General features: G+C 68.8%; 1 protein-coding gene across 1 annotated transcript; it reads left to right on the forward strand.

The window, feature by feature from the left end:
- Nucleotides 1-6,068: 6,068 nt before the first annotated feature.
- MUC6 (mucin 6, oligomeric mucus/gel-forming) lies at nt 6,069-17,445 on the forward strand. Its single transcript, XM_073809459.1, has 27 exons — nt 6,069-6,126; nt 9,319-9,381; nt 9,799-10,039; nt 10,109-10,235; nt 10,518-10,608; nt 10,689-10,798; nt 10,972-11,179; nt 11,366-11,488; nt 11,904-12,024; nt 12,132-12,270; nt 12,357-12,461; nt 12,585-12,657; nt 12,744-12,881; nt 13,140-13,301; nt 13,380-13,474; nt 13,566-13,698; nt 13,772-14,021; nt 14,100-14,152; nt 14,244-14,353; nt 14,818-14,969; nt 15,117-15,258; nt 15,344-15,454; nt 15,805-15,990; nt 16,059-16,307; nt 16,775-16,931; nt 17,116-17,259; nt 17,378-17,445. The coding sequence occupies exons 1-27, from the start codon at nt 6,069-6,071 to the stop codon at nt 17,443-17,445; spliced, it is 3,609 nt and encodes a 1,202-aa protein (XP_073665560.1).
- The last annotated feature ends 289 nt before the right edge of the window (nt 17,446-17,734 follow it).

Genomic DNA, 17,734 nt, shown 5'->3' on the forward strand with positions numbered 1-17,734 from the left:
CTGAAGGTTTGAGGCAACCCTGCGCCAAGCAAGCGTCTTGGCGCCATTTTTCCAACAGCATTTGCTCACTTTGTTTCTCCATGTCACATCCTGGTAATTCTCGCAGGATTTCAATCTTTTTCATTATTATATGTATTGCGGTGACCTGTGATTAATGATCTTTGCTAAGGGATCCAATGATGGTTAGCATTTTTTATCAATAAAACATTTTTTCATTAAGCTATGTGTAATGTGTGTGTGTTAGAAATCACGCTGTTGCACACTTAATAAACTACAGTAGACCATCCCTAAACGCTAAGATCACAGGGTCACAGGGACCCAGCAGCAAGCCTGGAGCAGACAGGGCAGCAGCTGGGGGGTGTCGTGCCTCTGCAGCTGGCCTGGGACTGGGGCCCCAGCAGCCCCTGAGCCCTCCTGCACCTGCCTCCCATCTGAAACTCTGTGGAGTGAGGCCACGGAGGCCACAGCTTGTATACAGCAGGTGCTAGTGCCCCGAGCCAGGCTCCCAGGTGAACCGGCCCCCCCGGTCCCAGGGCCGGGCCATGGGGCTGCCTTCCCTGCGGCCCAGGCTTGGCCCTCCAGTCCCGCGAGCTCTGGAGCCCCTGGCAACCGCCTCCGTGCCCACAGCCCAGCGGCCACTCGCTGTCTGAGGCCTGCAGGTACCTGCATGACACCTCCCCCAGGTGACCAGAGTGACACCATGGCCGCCGGACAGCAAGTCTGGGCCCCAGGGCTCCCCTGGGCCAGTGCCTGGCATGAGTGACCCCGGACGTCCACCTGGTCCCGTATGGCACGTGCTGAATCCCCGTGACCAGCCAGGCAGACTGGCCATTGTAAGCCGGGGGGCCTGGCCCTGGGACCCTCCCCACCCGGCCCTGCCCGCCCTCCCTGCTTCCTGCCGGGTGCCTGGATCGCTGCTCCACCACTTTGTGCAGGACCCCCACCCTGCCGCTCATCTGCAGTTTGCCCACTTCACCCAGCTCACGCTAGGCCCAGGACACCCTCTGGCCTGGCCCCGGCCCCCTCACCAGTGTCCCCACAACTAAGCAGGCACTTCCGGCCTCGGCAGGGCCTCTCCCCACCCCAGCTCCAACCCCGGGCTTTGAGGGTCTGGCTGTCCCTCCTCTAGCCCACCTCCTCCAGGAAGCCTTCCCGGGCTGCTCAGGGCCCTCCAACCTGACAGCCCCCCACAACCTGGTACCACCTGTTTGGGGCTGCGTCTTTGTGTTTCCCCAAAATTCATACGTTGACCCCAGGGCGATGGAATCGGGCCGTGAGCGTGGGGCGCCATGATGGCATCAATGCCCTCCCCCCTCTTCCCACCAGGCCCAGGAGGAGCCCTCACCAAAGCCCGGCCCCGGGGGGACCCTGACCTCGGACCTCAGTGTCCAAGGGCTGCGAGAAGAAGTGTGTGTGGGCGAGCCACCCGGTCCGGGGCTCTGCTCGGCAGCCTGACCTGGACACCCTGCTGAGAACACCCCCCATGTGCTCCCCGCCGCCCTCCCGCCCCCCAATGGAGGGACGGATCGTGTGCACCAACCGGCAGCACCACCTGGCCACCAGCTCCCGGGTCACACCCACGGCGGCCGGCAGCCCCTCAGGGCCACCAGCGGAGAGCAAACAGTACCCGCCACGTCCGCACCTGGAGCCACAAGCAGCCCGATAACCCCTGGCCCGGGGTGAGGCTCCCGGCCCGCTGCTCCTGACCAGCCTTATCTGTTTGCTTTCCACCCGGCATCCGCTGGCACTCAGCTCAGCACAGCACCGGGCGGGGGGCCGGGGGCGCGCGCTGAGCCGGCCCGCAGCTGAGGGGCAGAGGGGGCGCAGGGCTCTGGCCAGAAGCTGAAGACATCAGAGTCACCTCCAGCGCCTTTGGAGGTGGAGACTTCGGGACCCTCAGCTCAGGGCTGGAGGCTGGCGCGGGGGTGGGGGGGAAAGCCAGGCCCCGGAGAAACGTGACTCGGAGCCCCTGAGGGGCAGCCCCAGGTCCCAAGTGGGGTGGGAGTGGGAGTGGGTGCTGGTCAGGAGGGGCCCCTCCACCACCGTGGGGTCAGAGGTGCGCAGACTCAGGGTGGGGGGAGGATCGTTCAGAGCACCGGGGCCAGGGGGCACCCCAGGTGCTGCCCAAAGAGCTGGGCCGAGCACTGCCTCCTGGGAGCACGTCTCCCCGACCCCAGCTACGCTCCCCCCTGGTGGGAGGAGCAGGTGGCCAGGCCCCCGTCCCGCCGGAGCTGCCTGGGCAGCAGGTGGGCATCCAGCCCCAGGCCTGCTTTCCCAGCCCACCGCGGCTCAACCTGCCCCTCAGCCCCCTTGCTGTCCCCCCATCAGGCCCCAGCACAGGGCCAGGCACCTAAAATATACACAAAGGACCAGAGGCCCTGGCCAGGAGAGGGGTGGAGCTGAGCCTGTCCATGAGCACGGTTCCACCAAGCCTGTGGCAGTGACTCCCCCACCCCGGACCCTCTAACCTGTCCCGGGTCCAGCCCTATGCCTCAGCCCCCTCCTGCAGCCACAGCCATGAAGTTCTGTCCACCTGACAGCTACACGATGGGGCTGTGGGCAGCAGTCAGCACTGGGGCTGCCCTGCAGGGGTGGGGGGCCGCACACACCCCAAATGCAGGCCCAGGAATTTTGGGGGAGAGCTGGGGCCCAGGGGTAGGCGCTGGGGCTGGCAGGGAAGCCCTGGGCCCCCAGAGGAACGGCCCGCCCCAGCCCCTCGCAGCACCCACCCTGGCTGCCCAGGCCCCTCGCCTGTGTCCCTGGCTCAGTGGCTTCACTTCTGCCCGGCAGCGTTGATCCCAGCAGCTCAGGATGGGGGTCTAGAAGGGCCAGCGAGAAGCAGGAGTTGGCCAAGGAGTGGACAGGAGGCCAGGGAGCTGCAGGTAAGGTGGCTGGGATGTGGCGGGGAGAGCCTGGGTCTCCCTCCCAGCCCTCACGTGGCCGGTCCCAGCTGGCTCCAGGGTGGGGGTCTCGAGGAAGGGGCTGCAGGAAGCTGGAAGCGGTGTGTAGGGCCCTCTTCCTGGACACTAGGCTCTGGGGCTGGGGGTAGGCTCAGGGCAGGCTTCGGCCAGGGCTCAGGCCCCCTCGGGCTCCCTGCCTCACGGCACCGGCCACACAGGCGGAGGGAGCGAGGGCAGACAATCACCCGTGTGTCCGGGGTTCCGCTCCCTGAGGCCGGCCAGCGGGACCGCTCCTGTCGCCCAGCCTGCAAGGGGACAATGGCGAACAACGGCCACACACATGCTTATCTCCCTGCCACCGTTTGCTCAGCGCATTCCAGCACCCCCAGGTCAGCAGACAACAATGCCATGCTCTATGGTTTCCCGCCAAACCACTGTGTAGAAAGGGAAAGGGGGCCTCAGCCCCGCCTTGCTGGGAGGGAACAGGACCCGGGCGCCGGCGATGCTGAAAGGTCAGAGCTGTCCGCTAATTTCAGGACCTGGGCCGCCTGCGGTGACAGATCCTGGACCGCACGGCACAGCTTTCCCAGGAAACTCAAACCAAGTCACACGCACACATACACGGGCCTCTGATCCAGGCCCCGGGGGCGGCCGATTGCAATCCGGTGACATCCCACACCAGCCAGGGCCACCCCTGCAACCCTCAGGCTGCTGGCAGGTGAGCCTGGGCCCCAACGAGGGAGCCCCTTGCCTGCCACAAGCCCCACCCCACCCAGGACACAGGAGTGTCCGGAGACCACGGTCTGCCCCACCTGTCCCCTGATGTGTCCCGAGGCGTGGGCCCCCTGCAGGTGCTGGGACACACGGAAAACAGTTGGACGGGCCCATGGGGGGAGGACCTGCTGGGAGACACCACAGCACCCAACGTGCAGGGCGCAGTCTGGAGAAGGGGACAGGGGAGGCTGTCAGAGGGGAGGGGAGGAGCCAGGGGACATCTGGGGGCCGTGTGCGGGACACCAAGGGCAGCCGACGCCAAGGCCCTGCGGCCGGGCGCCTGCCGGGCAGGGGCTAAAGCAGCTGGGGACCCGGAAGGGTCGGGGCAGAGGGATGGAACGGGGGCCGTGAGAGAGAAAGGCTTGGGGCTTGATCCCACAGCCGGGCCCCGTGGCAGGGGACCTCTGGGGGACAGCCCCACCCGGCCCATTCTGGAGCCTCGAACTGCCCACTGTGGGCCGCACCCAGGCCCTGGGGATGGCTGTGTCTGGTGGGAGACGGCCCAGCGCCTGCCTCCCTGCTTGTCCCAAGGCCCGAGGGGCCGTCTCCCTGCAGCCCCACAGTGTGCTCACCCTCCCGGGGCCCTGGCCAGGGCTGAGGGCCCCACCCACCAGCCTTCCCTGGCCCTCCGTCTGGAGCTGCACAAGTCCCGCTGTGAGCGGGAGCTCCCCGAGGGCAGGGGGAGCCCCCACGGAGGCACCTCGGCAACGCCCAGGCAGACGGCCACGTGAGCCCACTCATGCCCAGACCACAGGCCCCTTTCAGCACCATCCTTCCTGCAGGGACCCCGTCTGGGAGGGTCCGGGGTAGGGGCACCCAGGGGGGCCTCCCTGGGACCCCCTCTGCCCAGCCCTGCCTGGGCCGGGAGCATTCCTAGGCCTGGGGTTCTCCGAACGGGGTGCCAAGAGCATCGTGGAGAAATGACAGAGAACAGGGTCCCCAGAACATCCCACCTGCCTGCCCGCCCCCCGGGGCTGAGGCACCCACAGGCCAGCAGCTCGCCGAGAGCGGTTTCCTGTTAAAACAACTTGCTATTAAAACTAAAATTTATTTAAGGTAAACACACAGCATCTTCTGCATCTCTGAGCCGGGAGGGGGGGGGCCCGCAGAGCTGGGTGGTCTGTGAGGTATGGGGAGGCCCCAGACACAGTCTCTGTGGAAGGAGCCCAGGTCCATGTGGGGCAGAACTGCCTCAAGAAGGCGGAAGCTCCCTGTGCCAGGCCCCCTGGGCTCCTGCTCAGGGCCAGGATGCCCTGGAGAGGTCGGACCCACCCTGCTCCCTGACCGCGAGACAGTCCCGTGGAAAATTCGAAACACCTGTGCCCCGACCCGCGCCTCACCCTGACCCTGACCCTGACCCTCGCCCTGACCCCTCGCATTGCGGGCGTGCGAGCTGCCCGTGGACAAGTGCCCACTGGCCTCACCAGCCTCCCGCTCCCCAGGGTGCCTCCCCCAGGAGCCATGTCCTTCTGTCCTTCTCCCAGGGGGGTGGGGGCACAGCCCCTGCTTCTCTGCCTGAGCGGGCCGGGGACCCTGAGGCTGGCACAGGAGATGCCCCCCCCAAGGCTGCCTCACTCCTGCTGCGCCTGAAGCACGCAGCTCAGAGCCATGTGGGTTCAGACAACCGTTAATTAGGGGTCCCGGGGCCCAGGCGGCCAGCTGAGAAGGGGGTCTCCGGCAACGAGCTGGCCAGCCAAGGCCCTGCACCTCAGGGACGTGGCGTCAGCCCCGCAAGCTCCCCAGGCCCCCAGGGAGGCCCCCATCTGAGCCCCAGGGCCAGTGGCCCGTGCCTGAGCGCCCCCGGCCGGGACCCCACCCCGAGGGGCAGAGTCTGGAATGGCTTGCCCTCCTCCTCTGGAGAGTCCCTGCCACTGGGCAGTCTTTCCTCCCAGGGTGGGGGTGGGACCCAGTGTGCGGGCACCTTGTAGGGGTCCTGGGTCCAGGTGAGGATGAAGCGCCCCCCAGAAGCTCTCTGTAGCACCCTAGAGGGGGTGCCCAGGCGTCTCCCCCACACGTCCTGGACAAGCCCCCTCTCAGTCCCCAGGTGCCCACGCTGACTCGCTGGACCGACCCCCAGGGAGACCCCTGGCAATTGAGGTTTCACCAGAGATGGTGTGTGCCGGCCCCCTGCTCAGAGGTGAGTGACAACGGGGCCGCTGCCCGCTGAAGAATTTTCCAAAGGCCGGGTCCTGATAAAGCAGCGCCCCAGATCCTGTTTGGCCACCCCTGGACTGGCTGGCCGTGGCAATTACCAGACGGGAGCGTGGGGCACAAGCAGGCGGGGCGGGGCAGGGCCCCTGGCCCCTATATAAGGCGTCGGGGGGAGGCCACTCGGGCCGCACAGGTGCAGCAGCCTGCCCAGTGCCCCGCGGTGGCCGCTGTCCTCTCCGCGCCATGCTCGGGCCCCAGCTGCTGCTGCTTCTCTCCTGCGGGGGTGCCCTGCTCAGCGCCGGTGAGTGGGGGGCTGCAGGCCGTGCACCAGGGTCGGCCAGACACCCTCAGAGGACTCCTGCACGTGGGAAGTCCTCCCAGGCCTTCTCGCCTCTGCGGCTTGGCCGTGGGGACGCTGCTGAATGGGAAGGGGAGGCGAAGCCAGGCCCAGGAGGCTTCTCCTCGCTCTGTGGCTGCCCCACACTTGCCGAGGCCCAGGTCTCCGCCGGCGGCCTCGGAGCCTGGCCCAGCCCGTGGGAATCAGAGGGGACGGGCAGTCTCCTCCACGGTAGTGGGTGCGGCAGACGTGGGCGTGCGAGGCAGGGACAGTGCTGGGGCCTCAGCGCTCAGAGCCTGGCCCTGTCGCTCTCCCCACTGGGCCCTGGGTCCCGAGATGCCTCTGGGGGTCCCCAAGGGGCAGCCAGAGGGCGTGAAGGGGTCCTTGTGGGCCTTGAAGTCCAAAAACTCAGGGAGAGACCCCGGCTCCACCGGGTCCTGGCTGCGAACAGACACACCACGAAGTGGGCTCTGGGCCTCAATTTCTAGGTCTGTACGAGTGTGGGCGATGCCTCCCTTTTGTGTGGCTGCCGTGAGGACTGAAGACCTGGGAGGCTGGAAGGGGCCGCCCCACCCGAGTGCCCCCAGCCTCACCCATCGGGCTGTTGGGACGGGGGTCCCCTTCCTCCTCCCCCAGGTCCCTTCGGCCAACCAACCCAGGCACAGGAGATGCCGCAGGCCTAGGAGGCTCTCACCCCAGCCCCGCCCCACAGGAGGGGCCAGCCCCAAGGGGTGCCCAATGGCCCGGGGGAATCCCCTTCCTGCTGACTGCAGGCACCCGCCCCAGAGCTCCGGTCTCCAAGCCAGCGGGACTCCTCCTGCCTGCCTCCTAGGTCCTTGCCCCACTGCCCGGTCCTTGCCCCACTGCCCGCTCCTTGGCGGCCCCAGAGCCCCACCAGCCTCAGCTAGCAGCCAGGGAGAAGCGCCAGGCCTGCCGTCTGGCCATGGCCCAGGCGCTGGGGGCAGGCTGGGGGCTCCGAGTCGAGCGGGCCTCCCCTGGGCCCGTTCCACCCCTTGCTTCCCACGAAGCCCCATCCCCACCCCCAGGCCCCAGCTTTCCCACCAGGGGTGGTTCTGAGCACTCAGGACCCCTGCCCATCCAAGGCCGCCTCCCTGGGCCCATCCCTCGCCCTGGGGACCCCCAGACCTGGACCCAGAACCAGGGCGACGAGGGAGGTGTTCGGGAGCCAGTGGGGCAGGGTGTAGGCCAGCAGGTGTAGTGAGGGGCATGGCTTTGGGGAGCCATGGGGGTCCAGGCTGTGAACGCTGCACGGGGCAGGGGCGGGGCCTCGCCACGTTTCAGCAAACACTCTTTGAGCACCGATTCCGTGCTGGCATGGGGAGGCGGGGAGCGAGAGACAGGCCCTGCCCTCCTGGACCAGAGGCCTCAAAGCACAAGTTCAGACATCAGGATCTTGGGGGCTGGGGATTAAGGGACAGAGGCCCCTGAGCCGGGCCAGGGTTGACCCAGAACGGGCAGGGCAGGCAGGGCTGCCAAACGTGCAGAAGGAACAAACAGCGTGTGCTCCAGCCACCACAGGGCGCATCCAGGGGCTGAGAAAGGCCAGGGGCGGCGGACCGGCCCGCCCTGCAGGCCCCGCGGGTCCCAGCCAGGGAGCTGAGCGCGGTGGGAAGCTCAGACAGTCCCAGGCGAGGAGCAGTGACGCCGCTGGGGGGCTGTCGTTCAGACAGCGGGGCCGCAGGGCCGGGCGGGGACCAGGCGGAGCCAAGGGCCGAGCGCAGCGAGCTCGGGAGGCTGGTGCTGGGCGACAGGCGAAGCACGGGAGGGGCCGCTGCGAGTGGGCACCTGGGAGTGGCCCTCGGGGGCCAGTGGGCGCGACTCTAGGCGTCGGGGGGCCAGTGGTGAGCCGAGAGGAGGGGTCCCAGGCGTGGATGGGCGTGGTGGGCACTGCAGAGGAAGGCGGCCAGGTGTCACCTCCCGCCCGGCCTGGGGACCCTGTGCCGTCGGGCAGGCACCCCTGCTCCCTGGCGTCACCCAGAGAAACAACACCAGCAGCGACCAGCACCGTGACTCGGGAGGTCAGTGCCACCCAGGAAGGCACAGACCCCGGGGAAAAGGGGGCGCGGCGGGGAGCAGCAGGGACGGGACCCCGGGGGCCGCATTCAGCGATGACTCTGCCGCCCGCCGGCGCTGGGCCTCATCTCCCACAGGGCCCACGGGGCCGCAGGGAGGACTGCAGCAGGGCAGGGAGAGGGGAGGCGAGGCTGGGCCCGTGCCTCCTGCCCCGACAGTCGCCGCAAGCAGCGTCACCGGGCATTTCTCCGGCAACGGCCAGAGCGCCGGGAAGCTGACAGGGAGGAAGGAAGCAAAGAAACAGCCCCTTTTAGGGCCCAGAAGAGGGAGAAGTCCTCCGCGGGCCTCAGCCTCACTCAGCCTCTGAGCTGGCGGCAGAGCGCGCACGGACCCCAGAGGGAGTGGACCCGAGGTGGGCTGGGCTGGGAACTCGGCGGGTGTAGCCGGACAGCGGCACGCCACCGGCCAAGTCACCCACAGACGCCCAGGCACCCCTGCCCAGCTCTCCCTGGCCCTCCCGCCACTTGCAGACCACCGAACCCTTCTGGGCTCAGGGCTCCTCACCCCCACCTGCAGCTACTACCCCCCATGAGGCCCACACGGGAGCCCACTGGGAGCCAGCGCAGCCAGGAGCCCCTTTATCACACGCCACCTGCGTGCGCGGCGCCCAGGCTTCTCTGGGGAGCGAGCCAGTGCCTGGAGCCCGGCGGGCAGACCTGCAGGTGCCGCGGGACAGACGACGCCACGGACAGCCGGGGCCCAGCTCGCCCAGCCCTGAGCCCCACTCTCGGGACCCCATCTCCCCAGGGACCTCCCGGCTCCCAGCGTCTGCGGCCGCCCCCCACTCACTGCCCTTCCACGCGTGCGTGTGCCTGGGGGCGGGGCCTCATCCCCACCGTGTCCCCAGCCCCAGCAGGTGACAGCTCAGAGAGGTCCCTCTGAGGCAACCAAAGGAAAGGACGGCGGGGACGGCGGGGCTTGTGCAGCCCAGGAGCAGCCCTGCTGGCACTCCCCGCACTCCCTGCCGTGCCCCGGGCCTGGCTCACCCGAAACACGCTGCCGGCCACAGCCCTCGAGCAGAGCTGGGCAGCCCCACACTGACCGCGGGCCCTGTCCACGCAGGTCTGGACGACAGCTCCTCGGTGCCCCCAGGCCTCCGGAGGCTGAAGGACTCCCCGCAGACAGGTGAGGGTCACGGCAGCCCCCTGTCCCCGTGTCCACCGGCCATGGCCCTGCTACAGGGTAACCGTGTCTGGTGTTTCCACAAGGGCCTCCAGCTATGGAAGAGCCTCAGACCACCCTCACCCGGGGGAGACAAGCCCCTGCTGCCCCTGCTGCCCCTGCGGGATGGGGGCTAAGCTGCAGCTTCACGTGCCACAGACCCCAGGGCTGATGGGGCCACAGACCCCAACCACATCAGAGGCCTGCGCTCCCGCAGGCAGGGGATGGGTGTGGGGCGCGGGGCCCTTCTCCCGCCCACCCCAGGAGGGCCTGGAAATTGGGAGGCCTCTTGTCTGCCAGTGTGGGCTCCCCGGGGCCCCAGACCTGCCCCACCAGCCGGGAGGACGCAGGGCCCCGAGACCCCGCCCGCTCCCTCCGCAGCTCCAGACAGGGGCTGGTGCTCCACGTGGGGGCCCGGCCACTTCACCACCTTCGACGGCCACACGTATGACTTCTCGGGGACCTGCAACTACATCTTTGCGGCCATGTGCAAGGATGCCTCGTCCACCTTCAGCGTGCAGCTACGGCGAGGGCCGAGCGGGAACATCTCCCGGGTCATCGTGGAGCTGGGGGCCTCTGTGGTCACTGTGCAGAAGGCGGTCATCTCCGTCAAGGATGTGGGGTAGGCTGCAGAGCCGGGCCGGGCGGCTGGGGCCCCTAGGGGCGGCCGCTGACTGCTGTCACCCTGCAGGGTCGTCAGCCTGCCCTACACCAGCAACGGGCTCCAGATCACACCCTTTGGCCAGAGCGTGCGGCTGGTGGCCAAGCAGCTGGAGCTGGAGCTGGTGGTCATGTGGGGTCTGGGCGCCCACCTCATGGTGAGGACACAGCAGGGGACTGGGTGGCGGAGCTGCCCTCCTGGGGATTGGGGCCAGGAGCCTGGGCTTTTTGTTGGCTCAGTTCCCTCCATCGAGCACGAATGGAGGTCCCCTGGGAGGAGCCGGGCGGACAGACCCTGGGGTGGCATGGTGCCAGGACCCTCCCCGTGAGGGGTGCTCTGGGCCCCTGGAGCAGGCGTGAGCAGCTTCCGAGGGGTCCTGGGGCCCTGGGAGTCCTGTGCGCCTCCCCGCCCACCCGACGGCGGTGCCCGACCCCTCCAGGTCCTGGTGGAGAAGAAGCACATGGGCAAGATGTGTGGGCTGTGTGGGAACTTCGACGGCGAGAAGGCCAATGAGTTTCTGAGCGAGGACGGTAGGTGGGGGGAAGTGGTGGAGAGACCCCTCTGTGGCCCAGCAACCATGGTGCTGACCCTGCCCCACCCCTCACCCCAGGGCAACTCCTGGAACCCCCTAAGTACGCCGCCCTCCAGAAGCTGGATGACCCCAACGAGATCTGTGCCTCTGAGGCCATCCCCAGCCCCCGGGTCCCGCAGGCAGAGAACGTACGTGAGGCGGTCGGGCTCCCCGGGGCCAAGGGGGCCCTTCAGCCAGGGTGGGGCCGGCTCACGGGATCTGGCAGGGTCCCGAGGCCAGCGACACCCCCAGACTGCCAAGTCACACGCGTGGTGTGGGATGTGGCCTTGACACCTATGACCCTGAGTGTCCCTGTGCCCAGGCCCAGACCTGCATCCAGTTGCTGACCCTGGTGTCCCGCGAGTGCAACGTGCCCAAGGAGCCCTTCCTGCTGAGCTGCCAGGCGGACATGGCCACGTGTGCCCAGCCCGGCCAGCACCACTGCAGCTGTGCCACGCTATCTGAGTACTCGCGCCAGTGCAGCATGGCCGGCCAGCCCGTCAACAGCTGGCGAGGCCCTGGCCTCTGTTGTGAGTCCTGGGGAGGGTCGGGGGGAGGGCCAGGGCCCCAGACACGATGCCCGTAATCCCCCCTTGTTTGAGAGACAGAGAAGACCCAGGTGGAGGAGGGGCTGGCCTGAGTCCTCGGCCAGGGTCGGGTGGGTGGCCAGGCCCTGGGCGCCCGACCCCTCTCACAAGGGCCACACGGACCTGCAGCTGTGGGCCAGTGCCCAGCCAACCAGGTGTACCGGGAGTGCGGCGAGACCTGCGTGCAGACCTGCTCCAACCCGCGGCGCAGCTGCTCCGGCTTCTGCACCTTCGGCTGCTTCTGCCCGGAAGGTGAGGACAGCTGCTCTCCCGGGACCCTTGCAAAGGAGCCTGGAGACAGGGCATCCGCTCCGCCCACACCGATGCTCGGAACCCCCAGACACTCTGCGGGGGCTTGGCCCGGGGAGGGCTCTGCCTTCACGGTGCTCACAGACGCCCCGGGCCACGGCCGCATGTGCCAGTCGGCGGGGAGTAAGGTGGTGGGCAGAGGCGGGGTTTGCGCTGGACAGGGCCCGCTGCCCAATGAGGAGCGGCACCTAGCACGAGGGGGCGGGAGGCGGCGAGGCAGGCGGGGCTGAAGGCGGAGGCTCTCCTGGGGCACCCCCAGCCCCTCCCCCTGGGCGGGACAGGGTGGGGGAGGGGCTGCCCAGCAGGAGGGCGGGAGGGGTCTCCGCGCCCGCAGCCCCAGGAAGCCCCTCTCCCGCAGGTATGGTTCTGGACGACATCTCCAAGAACCACAGCTGCGTGCCTGTCCCCCAGTGCCCCTGCATGCTCAGCGGGGTAGTCTTCGCCCCTGGGGAGGTCACGACAGCCGCCTGCCAGACCTGGTGAGCGCAGGGCAGCAGGAGGGGCGTGCAGGCAGGCTGGGGGCAGGGACGGGGATGCGGCGGCCTCAGCCCTGGGGGCCATCTGGGTCACGCCTCCTCGCCCACAGCCGGTGCTCTGGGGGCCGCTGGGAGTGCGTGGAGCAGCCCTGCCCCAGGCGCTGTGCCCTGGAGGGCGGCTCCTTCGTCACCACATTCGACGCCAGGCCCTACCGCTTCCACGGCACCTGCACCTACATCCTCCTCCAGGTAGGACGCAGCCTCCGCCTGGGGGCCGCCACGGCGGGTCGCCGTGACAGCCCGGGCCCCCTGTGCTGAGCCGCCCCTCCTCCCAGAGCCCCCAGCTCCCCGACGGGGGCTCGCTCATGGCCGTGTACGACAAGTCTGGGTACTCGCACTCGGAGACATCGCTGGTCGCTGTCATCTACGTGTCCAGCCAGGTGAGGCCACCCCACCTTCCACCTGCGCCCACCCGGGGCCCCAAGCAGATGCGTCCCAGCTCCCCCTCCACCCTGCCTGGCCCCAACTCCCAGCCCCCCGTAACTCAGCCACCCTCCCCGCAGGACAAAATTGTGATTTCTCAGGACGAGGTGATCACCAACAACGGGGACACCAAGCGGCTGCCGTATGAGACTCGTAGGTCCTCAGCTCCCCCGCAGCACCCGGGGCCTCCCGAGCCTGCCCCCAAAGCAGGCCGCCTGCTGAGGCCCCTGTCCCCTCAGGCAACATCACGGTCTTCAGGCAGACATCCACCCACTTGCAAATGGTCACCACCTTCGGGCTGGAGCTCGTGATCCAGCTGTGGCCGTTGTTCCAGGTGTACATCACTGCCGGGCCCCAGTTCAGAGGCCAGACCAGAGGTGAGTCCCTCCCCCGCTGCCCCGTCCCCACCCAGCTCGGCCACTCCGGAAGAGGAGGGGCCCGGCAGAGCCCTGCTCTGACCCAGGTGTCGGGCACTCACGGCCCAGGCCGGCTCCACCTGGCCGGCTGGTCCTCCCAGGCGTGTAGCCAGCCATGGCCTCTCGCCCGGGGTGTGGTTAGGGGAGAAGACGGGCCTTGGGGAGGGCGGGGCAGGACAGGGGCATGGGCCAGTCCACCCTCACGTCCGGCCGGCCCAGGGCTCTGCGGCAACTTCAACGGGGACACGACAGACGACTTCACGACCAGCATGGGCATCACCGAGGGCACCGCCTCGCTCTTCGTGGACTCCTGGCGGGCAGGGAACTGCCCAGCCGCGCGCGAGCGTGAGACCGACCCCTGCTCCATGAGCCAGCTCAACAGTGGGTGCCATCCAGGAGGGCTGCGGGGTGGGCGGGAGGCCCCGGCGGACGGCTGACCCACGCCGGCCTGCCCCCCAGAGGTGTGCGCGGAGACCCACTGCGCGGTGCTGGTGAAGAAGGGCACGGTGTTCGAGAGGTGCCACGCCGCCGTGGACCCCAAGCCCTTCTACAAGGTGGGCGGCCCCGTGGGCAGCGGGGCGGGGGTGGCACAGGGGGCACCCTCGGGGTCCTGGGTGGGCACCCACGGCCCCTGTCTGCCCACAGAGGTGCGTGTACCAGGCCTGCAACTACGAGGAGACCTTCCCGCGCATCTGCGCCGCCCTGGGCGACTACGCCCTCACGTGCACCTCACGGGGCGTCCTGCTCCCGGGCTGGAGGAGCAGCGTGGACAACTGCAGTGCGTATGGGCCGGCGGGGCTGGTGCCGCCCCCCACACCCCCGCACCGGGCCTGACTCCGGGTCCCCCGCAGGCACCCCTTGCACAGGCAACCAGACGTTCAGCTACGACAGCCAGGCCTGTGGCCGCACGTGCCTGTCTCTGTCCGACCGCGAGGTCGAGTGCCACCCCAGCGCCGTGCCCGTGGACGGCTGCAACTGCCCCGAGGGCACCTACCTGAACCACAAGGCTGAGTGCGTGCGCGAGGCCCAGTGTCCCTGCCTCCTGGACAGCTCCAAGTTCATCCTGGCCGACCAGTCCACCATGGTCAATGGCGTCATCTGGTGAGCGAGGGGTCCAGAGGGTGGCCGCCCGGCCTGCAGCCCAGCCCAGGCGGCGCTCACCGGGCCTCTCTCCTGCAGCTACTGCGTCAACGGGCGGCTGAGCTGCCCGGCACAGCCTCAGATGCTCTTGGGTACGTAGCTGTAGCCGAGGCTGGCGGAGCTGGACTGTGGGTGCCTCGGCCCCTCTGGGCCCGCCTCACCCCATGCCCCTTGTCTCTGCAGCAACCTGCTCGGCCCCCAAGACGTTCCAGTCCTGCAGCCAGTCCTCGGAGGACAAGTTCGGGGCAGCCTGCGCTCCCACCTGCCAGATGCTAGCCACCGGCACCCCCTGTGTAAGACCAGGTGGAGCGAGGGCAAGAGTGCTCCGCGGAGGGCAGGCTCCACTGCCCGGGGCGCCGGGGACACCCTGGGTTAGACGTTCCCACGGCGGACGCCCCGACATCTTCTCCTTGGCCCACAAGAAGAGTCCCACAGACCCCTCACGAAAGGCGGGCCATGCTCCATCCCCACCGTCCCATGATGCGCATGACCGGTGGCGTGGCCGCCGGGTGTGCTCCTTTGTGGGCTCCCTGAGGACCGTGGGCCCTGCCAGCTTGAGGTGAGGGTACACCAGCCCAGCCATGCCGCAGAGGTGATGCCCCTCAGAGAGGGGCAGCTGTGCTAAGGGAAGGCCCAGAGCAGGATGGACACAGGGAGCAGGTCTGGGGAGAACGCTGGGGAGTCTCAGAAGGTCCCAGGGCTGCGGAGGCAGCTAGCAGGGCCACCCTCCAGGGGCCACTGACCCTCCTCCCTGCAGGTGCCCACCAAGTGTGAGCCTGGCTGTGTCTGTGCCAAGGGGCTCTACGAGAACGCCAGCGGACAGTGCGTGCCCCCCGAGGAGTGCCCGTGCGAGTTTGCAGGCGTCTCCTATCCCCAGGGCGCCGAGCTCCACACGGACTGCAAGAGCTGGTGAGCCACAGCCCTACCCACAGGCCTGGTGGCCCAACTGTCCTTGAGCCCTTGGGGCGGGCAGGGGCCCCTACCAACCCACGAGGTCAGGGTCCTGCGGGGGTGCGTGTGCCCCAGTCACCCCAGAATGCCCTGCTCCTCCCACAGCACCTGCTCTAGGGGGACGTGGGCGTGCCAGCAGAGTGCCCGCTGCCCATCCACCTGCACCCTCTACGGGGAGGGCCACGTGGTCACCTTCGATGGGCAGCGCTTCGTGTTTGATGGCAACTGCGAGTACATCCTGGCCACGGTGAGTGCTGGCCTGGGCCACGGGGGGCCACGGGGGGCCTGGGGGGCCACAGGGCCAGCTCCTCCTCAGCGCCGTCTCCCCACAGGACGGCTGCGGTGCCAGCGACTCGCAGCCCACCTTCAAGATCCTTACAGAGAATGTCGTGTGTGGGAAGTCAGGCGTCACCTGCTCACGGGCCATCAAGATCTTCCTGGGGGTGAGCAGGCAGGTGGCCTTCCCAACCTCCCCCCAGGGCCCCAGGGCCTGGCCTCTCGGGGCCCTCACGGCCCTGTGCCCTGGCCTCCACGCCCACATCACGGCAGCAGTGTCCCCGGAACTGGACAACCGTACAGCAGGTAGGGGTTCTCCCACAAGCCTGACCCTCAGCCCTCGACACAGTTTCCAGCATGTTCTGGAACCTTCTGCCGACAGAAGGCTCTAGAGGGCAGACCCCGCAGGCCAGGGCTGGCCCTGCCATGGAGAGCTCAGGCCGGGAGGCAGAGCCCAGCGGCATTTAGTGGCCACCCAGGACGTGGGCAGGCATCCTGTGACAGCCGCACCCCACAGGGCCTGTCCATCGTGCTGGCGGATGGGAACTACACAGTCAGCGGGGAGGACCCCGGTGTGCACTTCCGGGTCAAGGCCGGCTCCCTGCACCTGGTGCTGGACGCCACCGTCAGCAGCACGTACAACCTGACCCTCATCTGGAACAAGCACATGACCGTCTTCATCAAGATCGCCCGTGCCTCCCAGGTACCGCCGCCCCTGCCCCACAGTCCCAGGGAGTGGTGAGTCCCTGCCTGCCGGCCGCCTGACACCAGCCCCCGCAGGACGCCCTCTGCGGCTTGTGCGGCAACTACAACGGGAACATGAAGGACGACTTCCAGACACGCAGCAAGTACCTGGCGTCCAGCGAGCTGGAGTTCGTGAACTCCTGGAAGGAGAGCCCGCTGTGCGGGGACACCACCTTCACGCAGGACCCCTGCAGCCTCAACGCCTTCCGTCGCTCCTGGGCTGAGCGCAAGTGCAGCATCATCAACAGCCAGACCTTCGCCGCCTGCCATGGCCAGGTGCCCCCCCAGTGCCCTGTGCTACCCCGGCCGGCGCCCCGGGCTCAGCGGCCAAGCCGTCAGGGCCAGGTGCCCCCCCAGTGCCCGGTCCTACCCCGGCCGGCGCCCCGGGCTCAGCGGCCAAGCCGTCAGGGCCAGGTGCCCCCCCAGTGCCCTGTGCTACCCCGGCCGGCGCCCCGGGCTCAGCGGCCAAGCCGTCAGGGCCAGGTGCCCCCCCAGTGCCCTGTGCTACCCTGGCCGGCGCCCCGGGCTCAGCGGCCAAGCCGTCAGGGCCAGGTGCCCCCCCAGTGCCCGGTCCTACCCTGGCCGGCGCCCCGGGCTCAGCGGCCAAGCCGTCAGGGCCAGGTGCCCCCCCAGTGCCCGGTCCTACCCTGGCCGGCGCCCCGGGCTCAGCGGCCAAGCCGTCAGGGGAGGGCTAGCCGGGAGGAGCCCGGCCCCGCCCTGACGCTGAGAGTCGGCCCCCGCAGGTGTACCGCCTGCCTTACTATGAGGCCTGCGTGCGCGACACGTGTGGGTGTGACACCGGCGGGGACTGCGAGTGCCTGTGTGACGCTGTGGCCGCCTACGCCAAGGCCTGCGTGGACAAGGGCGTGTGCGTGGACTGGCGGTCCCCAGACTTCTGCCGTGAGTCCCACTCCTGCCCAAAGGCCTCCGCGGGGCCACAGGCGGAATGTCCGGCTGCAGCGCTTCCCCCGGGCAGGGGGCGGGGGGCGGGCAGCACCCCCAGGGAGGCAGAGGCACCCTGAGCCCGCTGGCAGGTGCGGGCTCCCGGGCCGGCTCTGCCGCCTGACGGTGCCCTTCTCCGCAGCCATCTACTGCGACTTCTACAACACCCACATGCAGGTGGGCGGCGGCAAGTACCAGCACGCCCAGGAGGCCAGCTGCACATGGCACTACCAGCCGTGCCTCTGCCCCGCGCTGCTGCAGAGCTTCCCGGGGCCCAACATCGAAGGTACTGGGCGCAGAGAAGGAGACGGGAGGAGGGGAAGGCCTGCTGGCGGGTGGGATGTGGGGGTGTGTCTGACAGTGGGGACCCAGGCAGGCACCTGTGCCTGGGGATCGGGGGAGAGGCCAGGAGAGCCGGGGCTGGGGGGGCGACCAGGCCTGGGGAAAAGGGGCTTCTGCTTCTGGACACTGAGGTCTGGCTGTTCTCTGCACACCCCCCTCAGGCTGCTACAACTGCTCCCAGAACGAGTACTTCGATCACGACAAGGGGATGTGCTTGCCGTGCAGTAAGCTCAGTCCACTGCCCAAGAACCCCCCACACCCCCGCCCAGAGCTCGCAGCTCCTGCCCAAACTGGCCAGCCTCCCAGCACCCCCACTCCCCAGGGGCACAGCCAGAGACACAGGGAAAGGGACTGGCCCTCGCCTCCCTTCCCCACCCCAAGCATCCACTCACCCAGCCTGCAGCCACAGGGCACACCCA

Source organism: Tursiops truncatus, chromosome 8 (genome assembly GCF_011762595.2).
Source record: "Tursiops truncatus isolate mTurTru1 chromosome 8, mTurTru1.mat.Y, whole genome shotgun sequence".
Taxonomy (NCBI): domain Eukaryota; kingdom Metazoa; phylum Chordata; class Mammalia; order Artiodactyla; family Delphinidae; genus Tursiops; species Tursiops truncatus.